At 38.6% G+C, this 23,025-nt stretch overlaps 1 protein-coding gene across 1 annotated transcript in view; it reads right to left on the reverse strand.

The window, feature by feature from the left end:
• The window catches only part of LOC103474907 (solute carrier family 12 member 9), a 63,375-nt gene that overhangs the window by 32,106 nt on the left and 8,244 nt on the right, over positions 1 to 23,025 (reverse strand). The window contains exons 6-7 of the mRNA XM_008426179.2: positions 21,817 to 21,928; positions 2,118 to 2,275 (exon numbers count right to left, since the gene is read on the reverse strand). Coding sequence (XP_008424401.1) covers positions 2,118 to 2,275; positions 21,817 to 21,928 — 270 coding nt within the window. The remainder of the gene's footprint in view (positions 1 to 2,117; positions 2,276 to 21,816; positions 21,929 to 23,025) is intronic.

Here is a 23,025-nt window from a genome sequence, read left to right on the forward strand (position 1 = left end):
ACCCCAAAAATTATTAAAATTTCAAGGGGAGATTTTCAGTTTTCTGAATGTCGTCAGATGTAAGACATCCATGCTACATGTAGTGGGGAGGTGTAATAATATTGGCGGTTAAACAAGATACAAAAAGGGAAAAAAACTACCACCAGCTAAATGAAACTCACTATAATTCTCAAATTATCAGTTTGGGGAAAATTTAATCTTAACCAAAGCAGGGTTAAATTATTAATAAAAGTCCCAAAACGTCCATAAACTACTTCTTACATGAAGGTCTGTATTTGAAGAAATGAGGGCCACTTTGAAGAACTTCAAGTTTTGTCACTCATAAGTAAAGTGTGACAAAACTGTCAGGTCAGATAACGGCAGGAAACTGTTGCTACTGTTCACAATAACCACTTAGAAAAATATCGCCTGCTGAGCTCCGGTGTTGAGATGGATTGGCCAGAATTCATCATTATCAACATGCAAGCCTAGATAATGTCTTGAATAAGTGGTTCAGACAGGTGGTGTCTAACGGTGTGGAACCTTGAACAGTCTCAAAGTAATTTTTGTTTAATTTGTTAATTGTACTCTTATCTTTTACATATACACACCAATCCAACTAAATGGATGTGTGGAACAGGATTTTTGCATGATGGATGTGCAGCCAAAGAACCTGCAGTAACCGGGTGATGTAATCATATCAGCCTGAAACTCTGGGGAAAGTTTTGGATACCAGACCTGGGGATTGCTGTAATGTTTCAGAAGCATTAAGGCACTTCTGATGGTGAAACAAGGTCAAACACCTGCGCTAGCAAGCTGTACCTAATAAAGTGGCCTGGCAATTTTTATGTACAAGATCACCAGTTTACATCAGCATTTAGATTAGGAGTGGCAAGCTTTAATAACCCTGACATTTAAACAGATTTCTGTAATTAACTCCACGTCTGGTTTAAAAACAGAGCTGGAGTAGGCGGAAGAGACGGTGAGAGAGATAAACTGAGCCGATGAGTCACTTTATTTAATAACTCACCGCCACTTGGTTTGCTGGAAGAAGGTGTTCCCACATACTTGTCATACCTCAGACAACTTTCTCTTACGGCCGTCACATTCTGACTTAAGAGGTGGCTGACTGACCCACGACTGACTGACAGAAACGCACAGCCCCGTATGGAGGTAGAATGAAGTGGCGAGAGACGGAGAGAAATCTGCGTTTCGGAGTAAATTTCACACCTGATAAAGAAGCTGAATTAAATCAGCGAGACTTTTAAGTCAAATCAATGCAGCTGTGGGGTGGAGGGTGGAGAGTGGCAGGATGGCGCTGAAGGAGTTGGAGATTAGCAAGTTGTAGAGAAGAAAGAGATTGAGATGTGTGGGAAGAAAACTCCAGAGTGTACGTGTTGGGAAAGTGACACATCCATCAGTCAGTCCGCATAGGACAGTGGCAAGGTTAAGCACCGAGCTGCATGCATGAATGACAACAAGAACACACACAAACGGACAACTGCTGTGGTCAGAGTCACAAATATATGCTGATCCTCCTCAACTTGTATGGTTCCACAGTCGCCAACTTCTAATTAAACTAATTCATTTGATTTATGTTAACCCTTTGGCTGTTGGGGTGTAGGCAAGACTGAGTCAGCTGCTTCTTTTGATCACTCTGCAGACAAACTTGTGCTAATAAATTCCTTTATCTCCCCTAAAGCACACACCAGCACTTGAGTACATGCAGATGGAAACAGGCGGACAAATAAACCATGCTTAAAAATAATAAAAGAGAGGAGAAGGATGGCGCTCACAGTTGTTAATAATGAAAAAACAACAGGCAGGACGGACTCACACAGAGAAGTAATGGAAATCACACGTGCTGCATAAGCTTGATATACCAGTGACTTTCACAGAGACAGAGTTTGTGTTTAAACTTTTAAATGGCGGTAAATTACACTTCCATCAGAAATGCCACGTACTTCTCCTCGCTGTCCTGAGATATCCGGATCGCTTTGTAGGCTGGAGCTTTTGGCGTAAACGGCTCTCTCATCGCCCTTTCAAAATCTCATGAGTTTCTAATGTTAAAGCTTCAAAATGGCATCAGCGTGATAAAGAGCATTTGCTCCACTGCAAAGCTTTGTCGCTTTACCCACCGAATAAGTCATCCTTCGCCAAGGCGTACAGGATGCGAGAGGCTCCGATGAGATTGCTCATTGAGGCAGAGATCGTAGAGGAATAAACTCCAATGATGACCAAGGGCTCCCAGATGTTGATGGCCCTCAGAAAACTGTAATCCCTCTGGAGGAGAACACTGCAAAGGTAAAATGTAAAGAGTTTAACCCACATGATCGTGATATCACTTTGCAATCAATGCAGGTCCTTGTTAGACAAAGCGGAGCAGACACGCTTGTAGGAACAGTGAGCAGAATGAGAATTATTTAGCACCAGGAAGCAGAACTCTTTAAGAAGTTTAGACACTTTCAGCCATTTTTAAAATTTGTGAACCCAATATAAATTTCAAAACATTACAGAGAATAATTTATGTTATATACAAACACATTACAAATAAATTACCTGAAGTAAGAAAAAATATGTCTTGACTTAATCTTGTTAATCTTCTAGTAAATCAGGTAAAAGCATTCCTTCCAATAATATTAGGGTTGAAAATGAAGACAAAAAAAAAAGAAAGAAACCCTTAAATCGGGATTGTAAATCTGATTTTCACAAAAACATTTAAATAGTGACTTAAAAACCAGTCATTCCTCCTCAATTTTCCCCATTTTCCCCCTCTACAACCACAAATGTACTTTGCAGATGTTTTATACAATATATCTATGCAACGTACTGTGTTACACAGAACAGCAAAGAAAGCAAAACTTAAAGTCCTACATAAAAAAAGCTTTTTTTGTCACATTTACCAGTGACACCTACTCTAAATGAATGAGACCAGGTGTCATTTAAAACTCATTTGTTCTAGGGGTAAAATGTGCTTGTGTCCACTAGAAAAAGAACAAGATTGAGGTGATGATTACTCTGAGGATGTCTAATGAGGAGGTCCAGAAATACACCAATACACCACCACATTGAATGCGCTGGTGTGTGTGCGTGTGTGTGTGCGCGTAAGAGATTGTGGTCGATACATGGAGAAAGAGAGATCAGAAAGTACAAAAACCTCTGAAGGGTGTGTGTGATTATGGCCTGCTCCCCACCTCCTTTCAATACAACACAGCTAGGGAGATGAGAATTAAAGCACAGGGTTTCTCCCTCCCCTGATCCATCTCAATCTTTCTTTGTGGCTCAATTCTGTCTCACACACGCACGCACGCACGCACGCACGCACACACACGCACACGCACACACACGCAAATCCAATCCATCTATTCCCCTCCTGCATCACCTCCATCTCCCTGATTCTGATGTTTGAGCGGTCTTTCTAGCTTTTGTCTCAGTCCTCCTCATTCCATTTCAACTCCGATCCGTGACCGCTCTCATTTTCTCTTCGTCCCTCCCCTCCTTCCCTCCTAATTAATACTCTCATCACGTTTTCTTTCAGGTCCACTGACTTTAATACTTATTATTATGGCTCTATTAGGTATTGTTCACTCCATCTAAATGTCTGAGAACATTATTATTTCATATGGAGTACAAAAGGCAGTAAGCACACTCACTCACAAGCACACAAACACCAACACAAAGGATTTCAGGGTGAATCGTGTGAACTAGGGTCCTGTGGAGGAGCCACATTGCTGCAGTTTTCCGTTGCCACTTTGGATTGTAAGGATGCAGAATATTCTCAGCATGTCATCAGTAAATACGCCGACATATCTTGGTAAAATGCTTTTAAGGTCAATTTTTAATTAGTTGTTGGGACTTGACATTTGTTAGTGAATCAGAATCATCCAAGCTTTTGGAGCAGGGTGATATCTGCAGTTCTGCCTAAAATGCACTCGTTCATTTGGTAACACCGTTTCGTCACAAGAAGAATGTTCTGGGTTCGAGTCCCAGCCTAAAGTCTTTCTGCACAGAGTTTAGGGCCAAAATTACGAGTATTGTGCAAATGGCAGTGGCTACTTCCGGTTTGAAGCCAGCTACTGATATGATCAGGGGTGAAAGTAAGGGGGTACGGCAGGGTACTGCGTACCCCTAAAAGATTTAGTGGGGGTACGCAGTACCTGCAAGAGTGGAACGGCTGTCTGCTGTAAAAAAAAAATCAATGGATTCACCGTGCAGCCGTGAGAGCACCCACTAATCAGCCGTGACTGATTAGTTTTTCAAGAATAATCTAAAACACGACATAATCAGTTAATAAATAGCTTTTTTTTCTAATTTTATATTGTTTCTGAACTGTTTGTGCTTTGTAGAGCAGGGCGCAATATGTCGATCGCGGAAGGTTTTGAGTCGATCTCGGCATTAGGAGACAAACTGAACGCAGCCAGGAGGCTGAGAGCAGCACGTCCTCCTCTGACTCCTTATCAAAACGTTCGTAACTTTATTAAAGAACAACAAAAAAAAAATCAACAAAACGTGTTCAAATTAATGACCCAACAACAATAATAATCTCAGTAATTATTGTTTCAACAAGGTGTTGAGCAATTCTGTGCGTTTCAGTTCCATTACCAAAATAACTAGCAGAGCAGGAGTTTAAAATTAACTAATCAACCACCGCTGTGTTCGGGGGAGCGCTTATTAATAATCGCAAAATAAATATCAAGCCTGCAGACCTAATATCGTAACGGACTGAATGCTATGTTTTTAACATAATCTCGGGTCGGCTTGTGGAGCGCAGGAGGTTGCCATAGCAACGGCTGTGACAGAGACAGAGAGTAAAAAGGTGCGAGTGGTTTAGAGTTGATCACCTGTTCAGGTTGTTTTACCTTTTTTTTTACTTTTGCATTGGTGCATCACAGCCCCTGTAGTTTCTGAACGTTCAATAAACGACAAACTTGGACTAATTATCTTTGTGACTATACGTCATTTACAACAAACATCAAACATGGTAAATATGTTTCATTAAGAATTTAACAAGCAAATGGCTTCTACCGCGATAATTATGTGAAATTAAATTGTTTAATATAAAAAAATAGTTTGGTGCTTTGAGCTCAGAGTCTGAGAGACAATTTTTTTTGCCTCTTATTTAGTGGAAATATTGATGTTGAGACTTTCTCCAAAATAATAACCTTTTTCAACCTTTATWRCTCCACTGTTGAAAATGAGGCTCTAACATTCACAAATGACATTGAAATAAAATCCAGTCCAACATCTGGTTTGAGGTGATTCCTCTGGAACCTGTTGCAGGAAAAATATCCCAACTTCAGGAGATGAGCTTGAACTTAACAGAGCTCTGTGGTTCCTCCTATCAGGGTGAGAGTCAGGGTGAGGAAGCACCATGTTAGGAAGAGAAGTGGAAGCTGCAGAATCTTCAGAACAATCAGGTCATGATGCTGGGCTACTGATTATCCCTGTCTGGACACAGGATCAATATAACCAGTTTAAAAACTAAAATGAATGGTTATAAACCAGACATGGAAAACTGGGATGCTCTCCATGCCATGATGATCAGAGTTTAGGTCTCATGGCATCTCAAGGTGTCAACATTGCAGCCATGGGGCTGAGGGAAATACAGCTTTATTTTGTAGCAATTCAAGAGCTATCCAGCTTTTATCGCGTCGCAAAAAAAATCATCAGCACAGAAACTCCAAAGCACACAAAGATATATATATATATATTTATTTTTTTATTTTTTTTATTTTATTTTTTTTCCTTGTCATAGTACCCCCAAAAATTTAAAACTACTTTCACCCCTGGATATGATTAATGATAAGACGGCACCAGTAATTAGGTGGTCAACTTGTATTAGCGAATGAGAAACTAGTGACTAGCATGTCTAGTCACTAGTCTCTCTCGCCTATTCCAGCTGATCTCCTGCTGGAATAGAGTAAGTCAAATTTAAGACTGTTTAAGAATGGTTTAATGCCACCTTGGATGACATTTAAGACCAAAATATCCATAGATATGGGGAATTGTTGGGTGGATTTGCTGTAAAAAAGCTTGCAAGGTTTAGCAGGTAGCTGCTGGTAGCCTTAAGCACTTTGAGTCACAGAAACTAATGAAGAGGTTTTTGTGTGACTCAAATCTTTTGCCAAACCGAAAAGTCCTGCGAGAAGAAAAAATACTTTAAATAGTTCTGCAATGACAAAACATAGGCGTGAGGCCAAGTTGCCTTTTTTTTTAATGAAAATTTAAAGCATTTAAAGGCATTAATTTTAGAACACTTCTCCATTTCAGCGGTTGTCTTGTGCGTCTCTGTACGGTCGTGTGATGGACTGGCGACCTGCCTCTACCCCAATGACCACTGGAGATAGGCACTAGCCTTCAGCAATTCAGAAAAGATAAGGAGAAATGGGATGAATGAAAAGTTAAAGAGTAAAAACAGAAGTCATTTTTATGATTTGAAGTCAGGCCTGAGATGCTTTCCTTCCAAAAAGGTATGACCTCAGAGGATGGAGGTGGCATGGAGAAGTGATCTTAATCAGACCGGATAGTCCAGTAGACCCGGATCGATTGGGGACTGAAATTGCAACTTTTCTTACATTTCCAGAACTGTGGTTTGCATTCACACTGCACTGTGTCAAACGACTAAAACTAAATGAAAAACCTGTTCCACCCATCGCCTATGGGGGCGCTGCACCAAGATCTACTGAAGAAATCGACACAAAACCTCTGAAGAAGGCCAGCGCAACTTCCTTCTTCACAAAAAGTAAACAAAAACGGAGCAGTGTCAGATTTTAGCCGTTGTAGGATTTCTTCATTCATATACATTACTGGTTTGGACATCGCCTGTTAGCCGCTAACGTTAGCGACGCTCCTGCAGGCACCATTACTATGCGGTTAGTCTGTCCACTAAACCAGGCTGTTCCAATGCGGGATGAGCAGGAATCTGTCACAAAATGATCACAGCGCCTTTATTTCTTACCCAATTTCTATAAATATGGTTTAAATTAAAGCTGAGAAAATTTCTGATGTTTGTAAGTATTCTCCCTTGATATAAATCTATAAACAGTTTGGTTTCTATCAAGATGCAAGAGAGGACTAAGCACATTGCTCTTTTATATTGGTGAATAATTACATAATTGCTGCTGCTAATTTTATTAGTTTGTCAAAAATGTAACAAATCATGACTCGTATACTTTATTTATGGGACGTATGAAATATGTCATCCTATTTGATGATTAAATGTTCAAACAAATGAGGCAATCAGTCCCGCTTTTTGTCATTTATTAAAGGTTTAAAAATTACAGCAGCTGCAGAGCGCCACAGCAATGGGAAATAAGCTGATAAACAGTAAAACAACTTTAAACCATATACATTTTGCTCTTCCTCGCTTTCCGTGTCGGCACGCAGACCCGTTGCCATGACAACCGACAACATCTTCGTTAACCTGCAGATCAGAGAGCAGATCAGAGGACATATTGACATATTGACCAGAATGTCCTGCACTGTTGTTGCCAACTTCCTGCAATTGGAACGGTCTCTAGTCAGGTTGCATTCAGACAGGTTTTCTACCGTTTTAGAGTTCACTTCAACTGGACCGAGACCCAGGTTTTTAGATGGATTGGAGTTTGCTTTTTAAGTCCGTTTTGGAATTCAAATTTACATTCTGACCTCCACCCCCCAAAAAATCGGACTTTCTAGACAAACGGATTAGAGTCTGATTCAGGACTCTAATCCTGGGTTGGTCTGAATGCACCCGTAGTTTCCAAGTGAGGTTGACACCATGCATGGTCTAGTGTGAAGTTTTTATGTTATGACAACATGACCAACATCCTTAATGGTGTTAAAGTCAGTGTTGGTGAGGAACCACTAGCATTTTAACTTCAATTACAATCGCTGGATTTATACAATTTAGAACTTGTTGGAATTTAAACTTCCAAATGATCACAGCCTGACCCAACAAAGAATCACAAATCTATGATGGCTTAAATTAAGGGAACTGGTCACGATTAATATATTTGTCAACAGATAAGAGTCACTAAACTCAATGTGTCTGTAAAACAAAATAGTGCAAACCACTGAAAGACTTTTAACTTTGCATGTGTGTTTAGCAGAGAAGAGGGTCAAAACATGTCACTTGAATATTAATTTCTTTGATGTGGAACAGAAGCTAAATTAATCTGGAAAGCTTGACATTTCCTAAATGGCTCTCCAAAACAAAGAGGCAGCAAACTGGGCGACAGTGATGATAAATGGTATGAGTTTGTATGAGAGAGGAGAGATCGAGAGAGAGGGTAAAGTCAATATATTGGGTTAAAGCAGAATGAACAATATGTTTTTATGGAGGCAAGTTTTCCCCCCTTTACAAGCTGCGTATTCATTACTCAGGGAATATTGTACATGTATGTATGCGACTGTGTGTGGGTGGCGATGTAGTTGTGCTCGCGATCGTAATTATTGATCAGCTCAAATGAGCTCTGCTGTAGAAATAAAGAGGAGAACAAAAGCGCGAGAGATTAAAGGAGCTTGTTTAGAAAAGAGGAGGAAACACAGCTCAGTGACTAAAATGAGCCCACAGAGATTGTTTGGTCGATTGTTCTCTCTCCTGCCATCAAGCTCCAGCCTTCAGCTCATTTGTTTACCATTTTTATTCATGCCATCAATTGTGTATTCATGCGTATTCATATTTTAATCCATCATCCCGTGTGTTTGTGTGTCTGATAATTCACCTGCGCCTTTGTCGAACATTATGGATTAATTATGCGTTATTTCTCAAATGGGATGAAAAATTAAGCGCTGACACCCAGGGTGGGCGGCACGCATGTGTTTAGGTGCAAAAAATAGAAGCCGACTGGAAGTCACAAGAAGTTCTTGTGTAATTCTTGGAGTGAGAGTAACAATTAAAGATCATCCAGTCTAACGACCACATGGAATGTGCACTGAAGACTCGGATGGGATCAGCGCTAATTACAGAGGGTTTTGGCAGGTAGCCAACATTGCTGTCATACTCACAGCACCATTAAGTTATCATTAGTGTTAAAAGAATACACGAATAACAGAAAAGTCAATATTCATTAAAATGGCACTGGAAGTTTCTTATTTTTCTTTCTGATGCAAAGAATTTCTTAAATGTAAAAATAAGCTTTTAAAAGTAAATACGCCCTCCTTTGGTTCAAAAGGACAATTGGAAATAAACCGATTCAATGAAATGTAATCCCAACATCCTAAAAACAAAAAACAAACAAAAAAAACAGCGCAATAAGCCTTTAGTTTAGACTAAATCATATACCAGCATCAGTAGCTTTGTGGTTGAACAAAAGGAAAAAAAATTTTCAAGAAAACCAGAGATTAGTTTAATTAATCAAACATTGGGTTCAAAATTGACAAGATGTGAACATGGAACTTCAAACAGGGTAACAATTTCAGTCTTTTTTTCTAAGTTACACAATAATGCTCAGCTAGAGAGTAGACATGGGGGAAAATCTCTACACAAAACACGTGAAAAATGAATCTCCAGACTCTGCCGTAGTGCCCCTCTCCCTCACCTCTCAGGGATCTGTTCAATTATACCTCAACTTTGGTAGGCACCTGAGTTTGGACATGGCCTAGAAAAGGCAAAAAGAGTCAGCGGCGCCAAAGAGAAAAAGACTCCAGGATGATAGTAATACGTCACATGTACACTCTCTCTCCGTTCTTGTCCACCTCTTCTGTTACTCAGCGATGTAGGAGAGCAGATGTAGGCACTGCTCAGTAGCAGCTGAGAGGGAGAAACAGGAAAACCTCCCAAATTGTTTTACTAATCTGAACTAACTAAAAATTATAAAGACAAAAACAACAGACATGAGAAATGACAAGTTCAGACTGTTAGATCTGTCCTGCTACAAAACAAACTTATGTAAAAACTTAACAATTCCTAAGTAAATACATTAAATCCTGAATGTTAATAAGTATTAACAAAATGTCAATTTCAAAATAATCAAAAAATCTTGGAGGCAGCTGGTAATGCATTTAACTGAGAATACTTTCAGGAAAGCTTAACAGTTTTAAAAAGATACCACCAAACATAGTAGGAATAATTGCTTCTCCCATTTCACTGCTGATTTGTTCCTCCTCATCATTAATGATGATTAACTACCTATATTTCACTCGGTTTACAGTAAATGTCTAACTAAAATGTCGATTACATATGTTGTGAAAAATCAGTGCAAAGCTGGACCAGAGTAAAGTAAAAAATTAGTCTGTTGTATCAAAGAAAATAACTGACTATGAAAGGCTTTGCATCTTGATTTATGGTCCAATACAAGAGTAAAGAAATGTAAGAAATCCAATTTCCTCTCCAAGTTTACTCTGCTATTTACACTGTAAGATAACTTTGCTAATAACTTGGTGTAATTAAAAAGTTGGTTTATTTCAATGGATTGCTTCATTATATTAGGTTATGAAGAAATCCTTAAGTGCTCATTCCTTTACTGTAGCAAGCAAAGCACCACATTAAAGAAAAGCCCTTGAAATACTCAACCTTGGACATATTTCAACAAGTCCTCTGGTGTAAAATATGTTACCGTGCAACAATCTTCACAATGGTTCATGTAGAGTGAGAAAATTATATAGAGCTACCACTGCATTTATTTTGTGCAGCAATTAAAAAGTAAATGTTGATCCTGGTATAAGAGGTGATGGTAATTACTGCACTCCATGGAGAGAGGGAACAAACAACTCACTATTAGTAAGAGGGAAGGTAAGTTGATGGGGTTTTTTTTTTTTTTTTCAAATCTAGCACAGGTCAAACTCCACCATCTCAAAATGCATATTTTACTAAATGCCTCCATTTCCTAAATGGCCACTTGTAAAAAGCCCCCTTCCGTCTATTGCAAGCTCTCTTTTACAAACTTTAAGGCTAAGGATCAGGTGAAAAGACCTCTATTCATTTTTCAGTGTGAATACGTTAAATCAGATTTTTCACAGAGAACAGCCTGCATAAAAGTGCCAGGTTCTTACAAGTGCAGCGTAATCATTACTATTGTTGAATGTCAAGTGTGATATAAAAGCATACCACCTCGGCTCAAAGACATGAAAAGGGGGACTACTTTACACTACGCCAGCGGTGAAGAACAATAAAGAACCCGTTTTGCAAGGAAAGGCAGAATAGAAACCCTTCGAGCACAATTTGAAAATAAAAACCCGAGCAGAAACTGGCTGAACACACAGATCTATATTCACAGAAGGCCAATGTTACTTTACAGTGCCGGCATTTGGAACCAGTTTTCTTGGAATGAGCTTCTCAGAGACACCTGAATCGACTCCATAGCAACAAATGCACCAGCAGAGAACCAGACCCTTCACCGCTGGGATTTACCATTGGTCTTTAAACCCAATTCTCCTTGACCTTGTAGGTAGTGTCAGAGTGTAGCCACAGCGCGCTGGGGATAAGGATGATGCACAGAGATGGAGCAAGTAGCAGCTGAGGGAAAGGACCGAAACAGAAAGCAAAAACACGGAGTGAATGATGGGATGGAAGAGACGGAGAGGGAGGCAAGAGGCAAGAGGGGAGGGGCAGAGATAAGTGCTCTCAAGAGAGTAGACTGTGGTTAAGGATTATTAAATGGGATCAATAACTAACAAGGCCTTAGCGTGCACAAACACACACATGCACGCACGCACACACACACACACACACACACACACACACACAGCCTCCCCCTTTTTTCCCTCTATCATCCTCTCCTCAGTCCCAAACCTTTTCTTCCCTCATAAAACTGCAGATGCAAGTCTAAGCTTTTTATTGGTTTGTCTTTCTCCTTTATATTGGAACATGTTTAGTTCCTTGATATTGCTTTCCATTTAGTCTGTTTTCTGCCGCTCCTTTTCACCATTTCTGGACACATAAAAAGTAATCTCTCTGAACCCAAAATTTGTGATTAAAGTATTTAGCAAGGGTGTGACGCAAAGAGGAACAAATGCCTGCATTTACTTCCCAGATTCTACACAACCGAAAAATAAAACCAATCAGCAATAGCAACTTGCTTACAGTTAGAAATAATTATTTAACTCAACTACAAAACACACTATGGATTGTCAACAACAGAGAGAGACTAATCCTCCCTTTGAAACATCTTGTTAATCACCTGCTTGATTCAAAGTGAAGTATCTCAAATAAGGATGTTTTGATTGAGATATTTCTGACACTTGTTACGCAACAAGTGTGTGAGGCCCCCTTTTTCATTTGTCTTCCATTGTTGCATAAGATGATGGTGAAATACTCAAGTCTCCCCATCTGTTCAGCATCACCGCAATTGCTTGATTCAAAGCTCTGTATCTATGAAACTGCTGGGCATGCAGCCTGCTGATCGCATGATCACTTACAAATCTGTTCAATGTGACATTAAGGAATGGCAATGTACAAACCTCCAAACTGGAAATGGTTTTTGATAAAGCAAATATTGATCATCATATCAAATAACCTCAAGTGTGATAGTCAAATTCAGTCAGCGTGGATCTCTCTGTCCTCTGTGTCACACGACAAAATAAAACACCAGAAGTTCCCAAAGGTTCCCAAACCTACCATACTTCACTACAGCGGTGGGCTGCTCACCCAGAGTGACAAAGTCTTCCACATTTTTCATCTTTTGTTACTCATTGATGTCCTTCGAAAACTTCTCCTCTCTTCAGTTCTAAAGTGAAATGCTTCATCAAATTAGCTTTTAGAGTTACCTTGATGAGTTCATGGAATTTGACCTTATAGCTCTTTCACTACCAAAACAGAAAATGCCCCAACCATAAAGTTTTCAAATTGTCACAAAACTGCTTTCATGTTTTATTTCAAGATTGCTTCCAACTGGTGCAATTGACATGAAACAATGGTCAGTAAAGGGCCACAGATTTTAGAGTTGCAGTCAGCTACAAATTATTCAAAAATGACTGGATGGCATCCATGTGCCAATACTTGAGACTTGATCAGCACAAACCTAAACTAGATCACCTCACTGTCATGTGTTTTGTTGTATAAAATTTAAAGAGAGCACAGTTTCTTTCTACCATGACTGCAAATCTTTTCCTTCATTCAGTCAAGTTAACATTCAGTCAAGTTTTCCTTCAGCGCATGAAGCCATGGAGTAGAAGATAGATGAAGGAATTTTGTTTTAAGAACACACGATAGGCGGTGTTTGAATTAACATCAATACAGGCAATGTTAGTAATGTTTTTAATATATCTTTATTGGTCCCATAAGTAAAGCTGAGCTGATATTAACCGATGGCATCATTAATATCATCACTGAGTGGGGGCCATTTAGTGTTTTCGGTGAAACAATCCTACAGAGAAGGAATGTCAATGGCATGGTCATTTTTCTCACAGAAAGGGAAATATACATAATACTGGTAAGACTCAAACAATCAGTCAAAACAGCAATATTGTTATATCTGATATCAATATTGTCCCAAATTCTCATATCAGTGCATTCAAACTTCATTATCTTGACTAAGCTATTAATATTTGCTCCAAAGCATAGATTGTTGGGGCTGCAAAAAGAAGACCAATATTTGTCTTCAAGATCTTCAAGATTCAGTCCAATCTCATTTCTCCCTTAGCTTCATTCTCTTTCCAAGGGAAGCAGCTTTTTATTCAGAAAGAACACAGCATTGGAAGACTTGGCCTGTGATTCTGCCATTGTTAAAACCCCTTCTTCAAAAGTGAACATAATCACTGCAGTGAAGAGATAACCAAAAAAGAGAGTGTGGTTGGTGGATGGATGGGTGGATGATAGACAAGGAGATGATGGAGGTAGGAGAAGTAAAAGCCCAAAAAGCTGCTGTGGGGTGATAGTACCTGACAATCGGACAGGGAGGACGAGAGCATGGAAAAAGCAGAGCAGGGATGTTAGACTTACCTTTGTCCAGGAACTACAGTTTCACATTTCTTTTTTTCCTGGTTTTGAAAAAGGAAATAAAAAATAAAAAACACCTACATCCAGACAGTCTACCAGATTTCAATCAAAAATGTTATGACTATTCTGTGTCAGTAGGTGGCAGTAACAACATCATTAACATTTAAAGAACAAGATACTGAGCATGAAGTCCAGAGTTTAAGATTTTAAAAAATTCTTCCAAAACAACTGTAGATTCTGTTATATAAAAATATTGAAATTATATGTGGATGGGAGGTTCAAATACCAACAAAAAAAAAACATTTAATTAAAAAAATCATTGCTTTTGAAAATACTTGTGTTGGTGAAGACAGAGTCCAATGAACACAGGCACCAGAAATGTGTTCTATCTTACGGATAGGATGTGCAGATCTTAAGGATAACTGGACATTTTTATCGTCAGAATTGGGCTAAAGACAGTAAATGTGCAGAAACAAAATAAGGTGAAAGGTGAAAGATTCATATTATTGGCAGAGGTTCACAAGGAGTAAAATCAAATTGCACAAAGTTAGCATGAGAACACATGAGAAATGTGTTTTCACGAGAATGGAGGCAAAAACGAGTTTAAGGGAAACACAGCTGTTTGAAAACAGATGAATCAGACACAGAATGTGAGGAGACAAGAGCTGAGAAGACAAGACAGACAGAAGCACCTCAGTGGGGGTGAGCGGATTTTACCCAGATTCACAAAGCTGCATGTCAGAGATAGCAGCACAAAAGAAGGCCCGGCAGATTCAAATTAATATCATTATCAAGTCAGGTTATTAATACAAAGACGTCTGTAGCACAGGGTGGGATAAGCCCACAGGTCACAGACATGCAGCATTGTGGGAGTCAATTATATGTTCACGCACACACACACACACACACACACACACACACACACACACACACACACACACACACACACACACACACACACGCACAAAGAAGTCAGTCAAGCCAAATAGAAAAGTGCACGGAAGTTTGAGTGATCATTTCTTTCTCTGGTCTTCTGGTTCTGGCCTGCACTGCATCTCCAGAACCAACCATGGAGAAGCCACATTCAGGTTCTAGGCACCGCAAATCTGGAACAAACTTCCAGAAAACTGCAAAACAGGTGAAACACTGAGTTCCTCTAAATCGAGGCTAAAAACCTGTCTATTTAGAATTACTGTTGAACTACACCGAATGAAACATTAAGCCACATATTCAGAGTGTGTTGATGAGCTTTTGAGCTCAAAGTGTAATGTTTATCACTGGTTTCTCAATTGCTGACTGAATGTTGTTTTTATGACTTATTGTTCTTGTGTTTTTATGATGTAAGGCACTCTGAACTGCCTGGTTGCTAAAATATGCTATACAAATAAACTTTACTGATTTACTGATAATTTCTTAGTTCTAACAAATCTTAGCAGTAAATCTTGTCCTGTTGTAAAGCCTGATAACTTCCTCATCTGCTCAACCCACAAATGGATTCTATCTTACATGTGGAATCAGAAGTAGAGAAAAACAAACCAGTGTTACAATAAATAGATAAACTATGGATGCACTAGATATTGTCAATAACATCGGTATTGGCTGATCTTTGCTTTTTTTAAAGTATCTGTATTGGTCCAATAAATAAAACTGAGACCATGTTAACAGTGTGGTCAGTGGTGAGTTCCTTTTTTTTTTTCATCCTGACGAAAGATTAGTAAAATATATATAATATCAGTAAATATCAGCAATATTAATACCAGTACAAATCTTTATATTGGTGCTTCCCAATAAACCCAATGCAAATTAGCTTTCTTGTTCAGCCAAGTACATATTTAAGATATATTATGAGCCGATTGCTGCATTAAGGTGTATAAAAGCTGTAAAAAGTTCTGGTTTCAAAGTCGTTACTCTCTAATGGTTGTACACTCTTCCTGAGAAGTAAAGGAATGACAGAAGAAGTGTTGGAGTAGTTGGAATTTTTACACTGATGCCTGAAGCACAAATTATCACACTGTTACCCTCCCCCCACTTGTTGCTGTGCATTTCAAATCTTGCTGTTTATCAAACATGGATAGAGACGGCGTGTAGTCACTGATGCAGCCACTCCGGATTTGATTGCTCCGTTTACTGCATGTTGTCACTTTATCAGCCAAAGTTCCTGACCTTGAATAAAGGTCGCTAGTGCCAAATAAAGTTTTTGAAATAAGTATTATAATAAAAAGTTATTAGAGCTGGAATAACATGTTACAATATGTTATATTGTCTCAATAAAAATAACTGCTGCGTTTACGTTTTAGACAAATCACAATCGTTTTATATATTTTTGTTCTCTGTTTTTGTGGTGTAATGTTTCACACGATGTTATGAAACTGTAAGAATGTCATACCTGTCTATGCAAAGCCAACATCAGAGTAAAGCAACTCAGTTTGTAGATGCACTTGAGTACAGACATAAAATTTACACACACACTATTAAAAGAGGTTGATAACGTAGCGACAGGGTAATCAGTCATGGCTGGTTGGGTGGTCACTGGAGGTTAATAGATTCCCCCCTCACACACCCTCGGGTAGTCTCCTTTCCTTCCCCGGCACTTTTAATGTTCTGGCATGCGTTGTCAAAATAGACTACATCTGTGTTCGCTCTATTAACATTAGTCCGTAAAGAAGATGCACAGACAACTAAAGCTTTTTTTTCCTCTCTCAACAATGTTAATTATCAGCAGCTGAAAAGGAGTAACTACGTTGTATGGTTCCTGAGTCACTGCAAGCAGGTACATAAAACATTTCCTAAATTCGGAATTGGTGACCGTTATGACTGGGTACAGAAAATAAGTGTTTTAAAAATGTTTTGAGTCAAACTCCATAATGTTCTGTAAGGTAACATACAACAATAAGTGATTTGTCTGTTTAAAATCTACCCTGACATTTTAAAAATCCCTGTAAACACAAACATCTCAACATTTTTGAAAGGCGCCGATTGTTGAGACGTGTTGTAGCCCATGGTTGTCCAGTTCCAGCCGTCGAGGCCCGGTGTCCTGCCAGTTTTAGATGCATCTCTGCTTCAACAACATTTGATTCAAATGGTCCAACTACCTCCTCAGCATGTCATAAAGTTCTGCAGAGGCCTGCTAATGAACCATCATTCCATTTAGGAGTGTTGAACCAGGGAGAGAACTAAAACATGTAGGATGCCGGCCCTTGAGGACCGATTTTGGACACCACTGCCTAATCAGTTTCAGTAGGTGTCAACTCTGAGCCTCCTGACCTCATTCCCTGTTATAATGAGCGCATGCTGTCAACGGCTCACACCTGTGTGAAGGGAGACGCTGGGAAACCGTCCACTGCCTCGGCTCAGGTAGCCCAGGCACCCATGGACCCATTCGCTTCTAAAAGTTTATAATCTATACCGCTCTACTGGGAAAGGACTTGAATTTGCATGAGGCAGAAATCTAAATAAACAGTCTGATTTGAAAGTTTTTTGTTACTTTTAGTTTGACCAGCTGAGGACTCACTGACTTTGTTGAGAGAGCATGACTGCCACCCTTTGGGCGACAGTCGTAATAACATGTTTAGTTTTTATTTCACTCCCCATAAAAAGCCAGCACCTGGTACATTCATGGTCCAAACGTGAGGAGTTTCCTCATAACACCCTAATACAGTCAATGTCCAACACCTGCATATGTAATTTGTCATTAAAAATAACTACATGTAGTGTTTTGTCTGCATTTACTGTGAAATAACAGCTACTCTCTGATCTTGATGCTTATTATTTTCATAGAATATGCAAATTATTTCAGTCATTTCTCTAAAAAGAAAACTGATTTGGTATTCTTGTGTCATGGAGCTTTTGGGCTTTAATGAGCCCGTTTGTCAGCATGGTTTTGTTTCCTATAATTGCCAACTACAACTCTTCTTATGAAGCTGCTGGCAAGGTCTTTATTTGCCATAACTGCTATGTAATTGCCTCTAGAATCATTTAGCACTTATGAATATGAAAAAGTGTTTTCTTCTATCTAATTATGTGTACAGTGCATAAATTAGTCTGTGTTTGCCCTGCATAAGAGCAGAAGATGTTAATATTTGCAAGAAATTAAGCACTTGTTTAACCATACATAATTGCTTATGATAATAAAGTCTATTTACTCAACTAGAGCTTTTATTTCTGACTGTGTAGTTTAGAATACAGCGTTCATAAAAATCAAAACCGTTTTCTCAAAGACTCAGACTGCAATTTTTGTCCCCCAGATTTCTAAAACAATTTACTGTTGGAAAAATGTAAACAATATTTAAACAAAATGGTTGTTTTTCTGGTAGTTCTTTACACAAACTCAATATAGTTTCTTGACATGTTTTAGGCCTTGTTTAGAGTTAGAGATAGAAAACTGTTGGTTATCTGAAATAGAATAGAGTGACGAAGGCTCTTAGATATTCACAGTGTTGGCAAGGTGTTTAAAATGAAGTTAAGAGGAAGCACAGAAACCCAAGATGCTACTTAAAGGAAAACTGTATTTTCTACAACATGTTGAGACGTCTGGAGTTCTAGCACCAAGAGCAAGAGGGCAGAAGGCCTTCAGCAGATTACAGGAAGGTACAGCGACGTTGCTCTGTGCTGCTTTTTCAGCTCTACCATGGAACATGCTGGATTTGAAAATGTTAAGGTAATGATCCACATGGTCCATGTGAGTCACAGGGACACTGTGGGTTTTGAAAAGCCAGGCTGTTAATAAGAGCCACCAAAGTGTCTGGTAAAATACCAACCCTTTCCTTAGGTTTTCGTCATTAAACAATTAAAAGATTTAAAAGTTGGAGATGAAATGCAAATGTGATAAATCTAAAAAGAAACATTCATTTTCAGAGATCTGTGAAAAATATGAGTTTGGAAGAAGGAGTGAGAAGCATAGGATCAATTTACTGAGGCTTAGTGAGAAACTTTCAAAATCAGTAATGTTTTGGGGAGCCATGCCGCCTGCTGGTGTTCGTCCACCGAGTTTTGATGAGGTTTATGAAATATTCTAATTATGAGAAACTGAATATTAACTTTAAGCCAAAATCATTAAAACTAACAAATATCAGAAAATTTCTTCCAGAGTGTTATGAATGTGGACAGGTAAAACTATATTTCTGAAATTATGTCAAATTTCAAGGATATTATAATTGATGTATTGTTGACAAGAGGAAGCAGTCACTACCTGAGGATCAGTTCTTACTTCCTGAATGTGGCGGTTGGGAATTTACTGACTGCTTTTTACGAGTGAGGTGTCCAATGACAGTCTGGTGACTTTTTCTCGGCGCTGCATAATCACATGAGCAAGTAAATTAAAAAAAACTGCAAACAACTGTTCAATAAGGCCCAACCCTAAATGAGTCACAGCTGTAAATAAAAATCCAGGAAACAAGATAAGAAATGCAAACTTGCCAATCAGACTTTTCCACTGTAAGGTTAAATAAACAGCTTCTCTTCCCGCTTCTGACATCACATCTGCATAAACTCAATCTGGAATACGTGCAGGTGAGCAAAACCAAATGTTCAAATAAGATCCGGCTGTCAGATATTGTTTAAATCAGGGGTCCCCAAACTTTTTCCTGTGAGGGTCACATAACTTTTCCCTTCTCCTGCAATCGTCTAAATGTAAAAAAATATTGTTTTCCAGAAAGCACAATCAAATAACCCTCTCTGGGTTCTTCACAGAACAAAAGTCAGGAAATAAATAATAACACTATTAATGAAATAAATAATAACCAAATAACCCTCTCTGGGTTCTAAAGTCAACACCAGGCATCTAGGACGTCTGTCTGCAAAACCAGATATTCCTAACTGGGAAAGATCCTCCTAAACTATTAAGACTTATACTCCACTTCATACTTGTTTTTGCATAATCTAAGCAGGAGCACTGGATGTATGTTTAGGGACATTAAATTGAACCTCCATTCCAGTCTCAAGTGTTTCAGGGCCTCTGAAAGGTTTTCTTCCAGGATTGTTTCATAAGGGGTTCAGTGTAGTCAAAGCAAGCCTGTCACAATAAGCAATAAACCAATAAATCAACAAATTGCATGATACATTAAAATGAACTCAATTTCCATTTTGGCTATCAATATTTTTTGAATGGCATTTTGTATACAAAGACATCTTAATACATTTTATTTCTGGGTTTTGGTTGTGTGTGGTTTTACATATCATTAGTAAAAACATTTGAAAACCATGTATTATTCCAGTTCCACATTGCAAGTATGTGCAACGTACTGACTGAAACTGACTGGTTTCAGTCAGTACGTCACATCAAATCCCCAGTAATATCAAACATAATAATATTTGTAGATGTATTGTGACAAAATGTGAAGCGGTTCAAAAGGTATGAATGTATGCAAGTCATTGAGAGGGAGAGAGAGGCAATGTTTAGAGAATCCTCTCATCTCAGAGCAAGCGTGGCAGGTAGATGCAGGGAGGACGGTGCAGCAGGGTAAATGATGGCCATATTGATCTCCAATGCTCTTTTATAGCCCTGTCATGTCAGTTTAGCACCTTGGCAACATTCGCTTTTAGAGCTACATCAATACCGAACTCTGGCACTCTGCAGCTGACAGCCAGAGAGAGATGGTTAGAAACAGAGAGAAAAAAGTAAATACCAACTTGCCTCTTCAAGGACTCAAACACTTATCAGTCCTGCTCTTAAGAGCAAGGTGAATGCGCAACCAACACAGTAAGCTGAGGAACCGATTGGAAGAGGTAAAATCTTTAACAGTTCAAAACTCAAATAACAGGAAGCTGCCAACCACAGCCTGATTGAAGCGTCACTCAGACAATTTGAATAGTTTTGCAGAGTAGCAGGCAACTGTTCTCTCAACGGTTCTTAAAGACTGGTTCATAAAAACCAACACTGTTGCATCGTGAATAAGGGATCAAGATTAATGTTCAATTTTGACAATGATCTCTTCAGATGTGGAATTGAAAAATGCATTAATGATACTTTCAACTATTTTGGATATACAGGATTCTCCTGCCATTATGGTCCTGAATTAGTTAATTGCTTTTAAAAAAAACTTTTGATCAGAAGGCTTTTTGTTCACTGTTCCAGTTCCCAGATGTGAGAATACCTCACGAAAATCTTACATTTTTAAGGTCATAAATAGGCCTACCAGAACACTGGCTCTAACAGTTGTAGAGACCTAGAACTACTAACTAATGTTAGCTTATGTTAGCATTAGATCTACTAATGCTAACATTAGTAGATCTAATGCTAACATAGATTGCAAACTGATCATCCTGATTCTGGCTATGAACCCTCAATTAAAAAATATTTTAAAATGTGCATAAATATTGCAGTCACTATATTGTAATCAATGGCATTTATTAATGCCATTTTGCATATTACTATGCAAAATTTCAAACTACCTCTAATTTTGATAGTAGTTTCTAAGCATTTAGGTGTCAAGTTATCTCAAACAACAAACTTATTTTATCTGGTAAATTAATTATCTGGTCACAACAGCCAAGGTAGTTGGAGCCTTTTGCCACAAAATTTGTCCAAAAAAAAGGAGTTCTTTGTAGCCATGGTAAAAGAAATCATATAAAAGATCAGATAATTTCCAGTTTTTCCCAACATCTAGCTTTAAGAATGAGCAAAAGCAAAGAGTCCCACATGGATTATCGGTATACACTCGGATGGCATAGATCTGTTTGAAATTGGATTCCTCTTTCAGAGGCTTCAGTTCTGTTTGATGAAGCAGAAAATTAACTTTGTCTGCATTATCTGACAGGCTCCAAGCATTTGATTTCTTCTACACAATATGCTAACATCCATTACTACAACTGTGCATTAATACTCACAGCTTTAATTAGCTGTCATGAATATTTGTTGATTTATGGGCAATTTTGGGAACATTCAATGCTTATACTTTGCTTGTACGTATTACACCAGTAGCACTAAAGGTAAGGAACATTGGAAAAATAGATGGGGATGAAGAAAAATCTATGTTACAAACCGGTCACAGGAGCAGGCCACCATAATGCACAGCAGATTGTAGATGATGTAGGTGAAGATGACGGCGGTGATGGTGCCACGAGGGATAGAGAAACTGGGATTCTTCAGGTCACCTGGTGGACAGCACACGTTTAAAATGTTAAATAAGAAGTACATCCTATTCTATTCAAAATATCTACATATCTGAATGCAAAAACCTAATCTGGTTCTCATCAGTTCCTACAGTTTGGTGGATATAAACTCAGGTGAAAAGCAGCGCATGGCATAGTTCTGGGAAATATTTTTTGACAAACTTATTCCATCCTTACCTCAGAAAGAGGTTAGATTGCAAATGTAATGAACAGGTTACTAGATCAGCAGTGACAGAGTTTACTCGCCTGAAAAATTCAGGTGTGTTAAGGCAATGCCAATCAACAGTTAGTGGTGTAATTTAATTTAATCAGGAAATGGGTTTAAGGTCATTTAACATCTATTTGGAGTCCATAATTCAACAAAGACAAACACAGTTTACAAGAATAAGAGTTTTAAGACATCATCCAACCTCCCAGGAACTTCCCCCCCTTGAGGTGAGGCCATGGAAACCACAAGACGTCCTGAACAATGTCTTTGATAGAGATGTTTGTTCATGGTGAACATTAACGTGTTTGAACATAATAGAGGCCTGTGATTTCCATGATGCACACAATGTGGGGAGAATCCAGCAATTAAAATGGAATCCAGTGTATAATGTGAAATATTTTACAAGTTATGAAATTAGTGAAGCAACGTCAGGTTTTCCCAAACAATAAGAGATTTCACCCTTTACAACAACGTTTACAGTAGGAGTGAAACCCTGCTAATACACAGGTCATTAATAATTATGTCAAAAGCAAAGTGTTAGTTTATGAGGCTGGATAAACACTCTGTTAAATGATGTAGAACCACCAGAAAAGCAAACACTCAACCCATCATATCACCAGAGACCAGCAAAAGTAAAATGCACCTGGACTGAATTTATTGTGACACTTTTTCTGCCAACTCGAACAGTGGCAGAAATAAATACTAATGTGTAAATGAGAAAGCTGGGTGTGTTTGGGGATGCTTTGTTAGGATATAAAGGCAGCTGAGTAAAAACCAGACAACACAGAAGCAACATCCTGAAAATGGGTAAAGTGGAACATGTTCTTAATATGTTTCTTAAACACATGTGCTACTTTTACTTTTATAGAAA

Source organism: Poecilia reticulata, linkage group LG13 (assembly GCF_000633615.1).
Source record: "Poecilia reticulata strain Guanapo linkage group LG13, Guppy_female_1.0+MT, whole genome shotgun sequence".
Classification (NCBI taxonomy): Eukaryota; Metazoa; Chordata; class Actinopteri; order Cyprinodontiformes; family Poeciliidae; genus Poecilia; species Poecilia reticulata.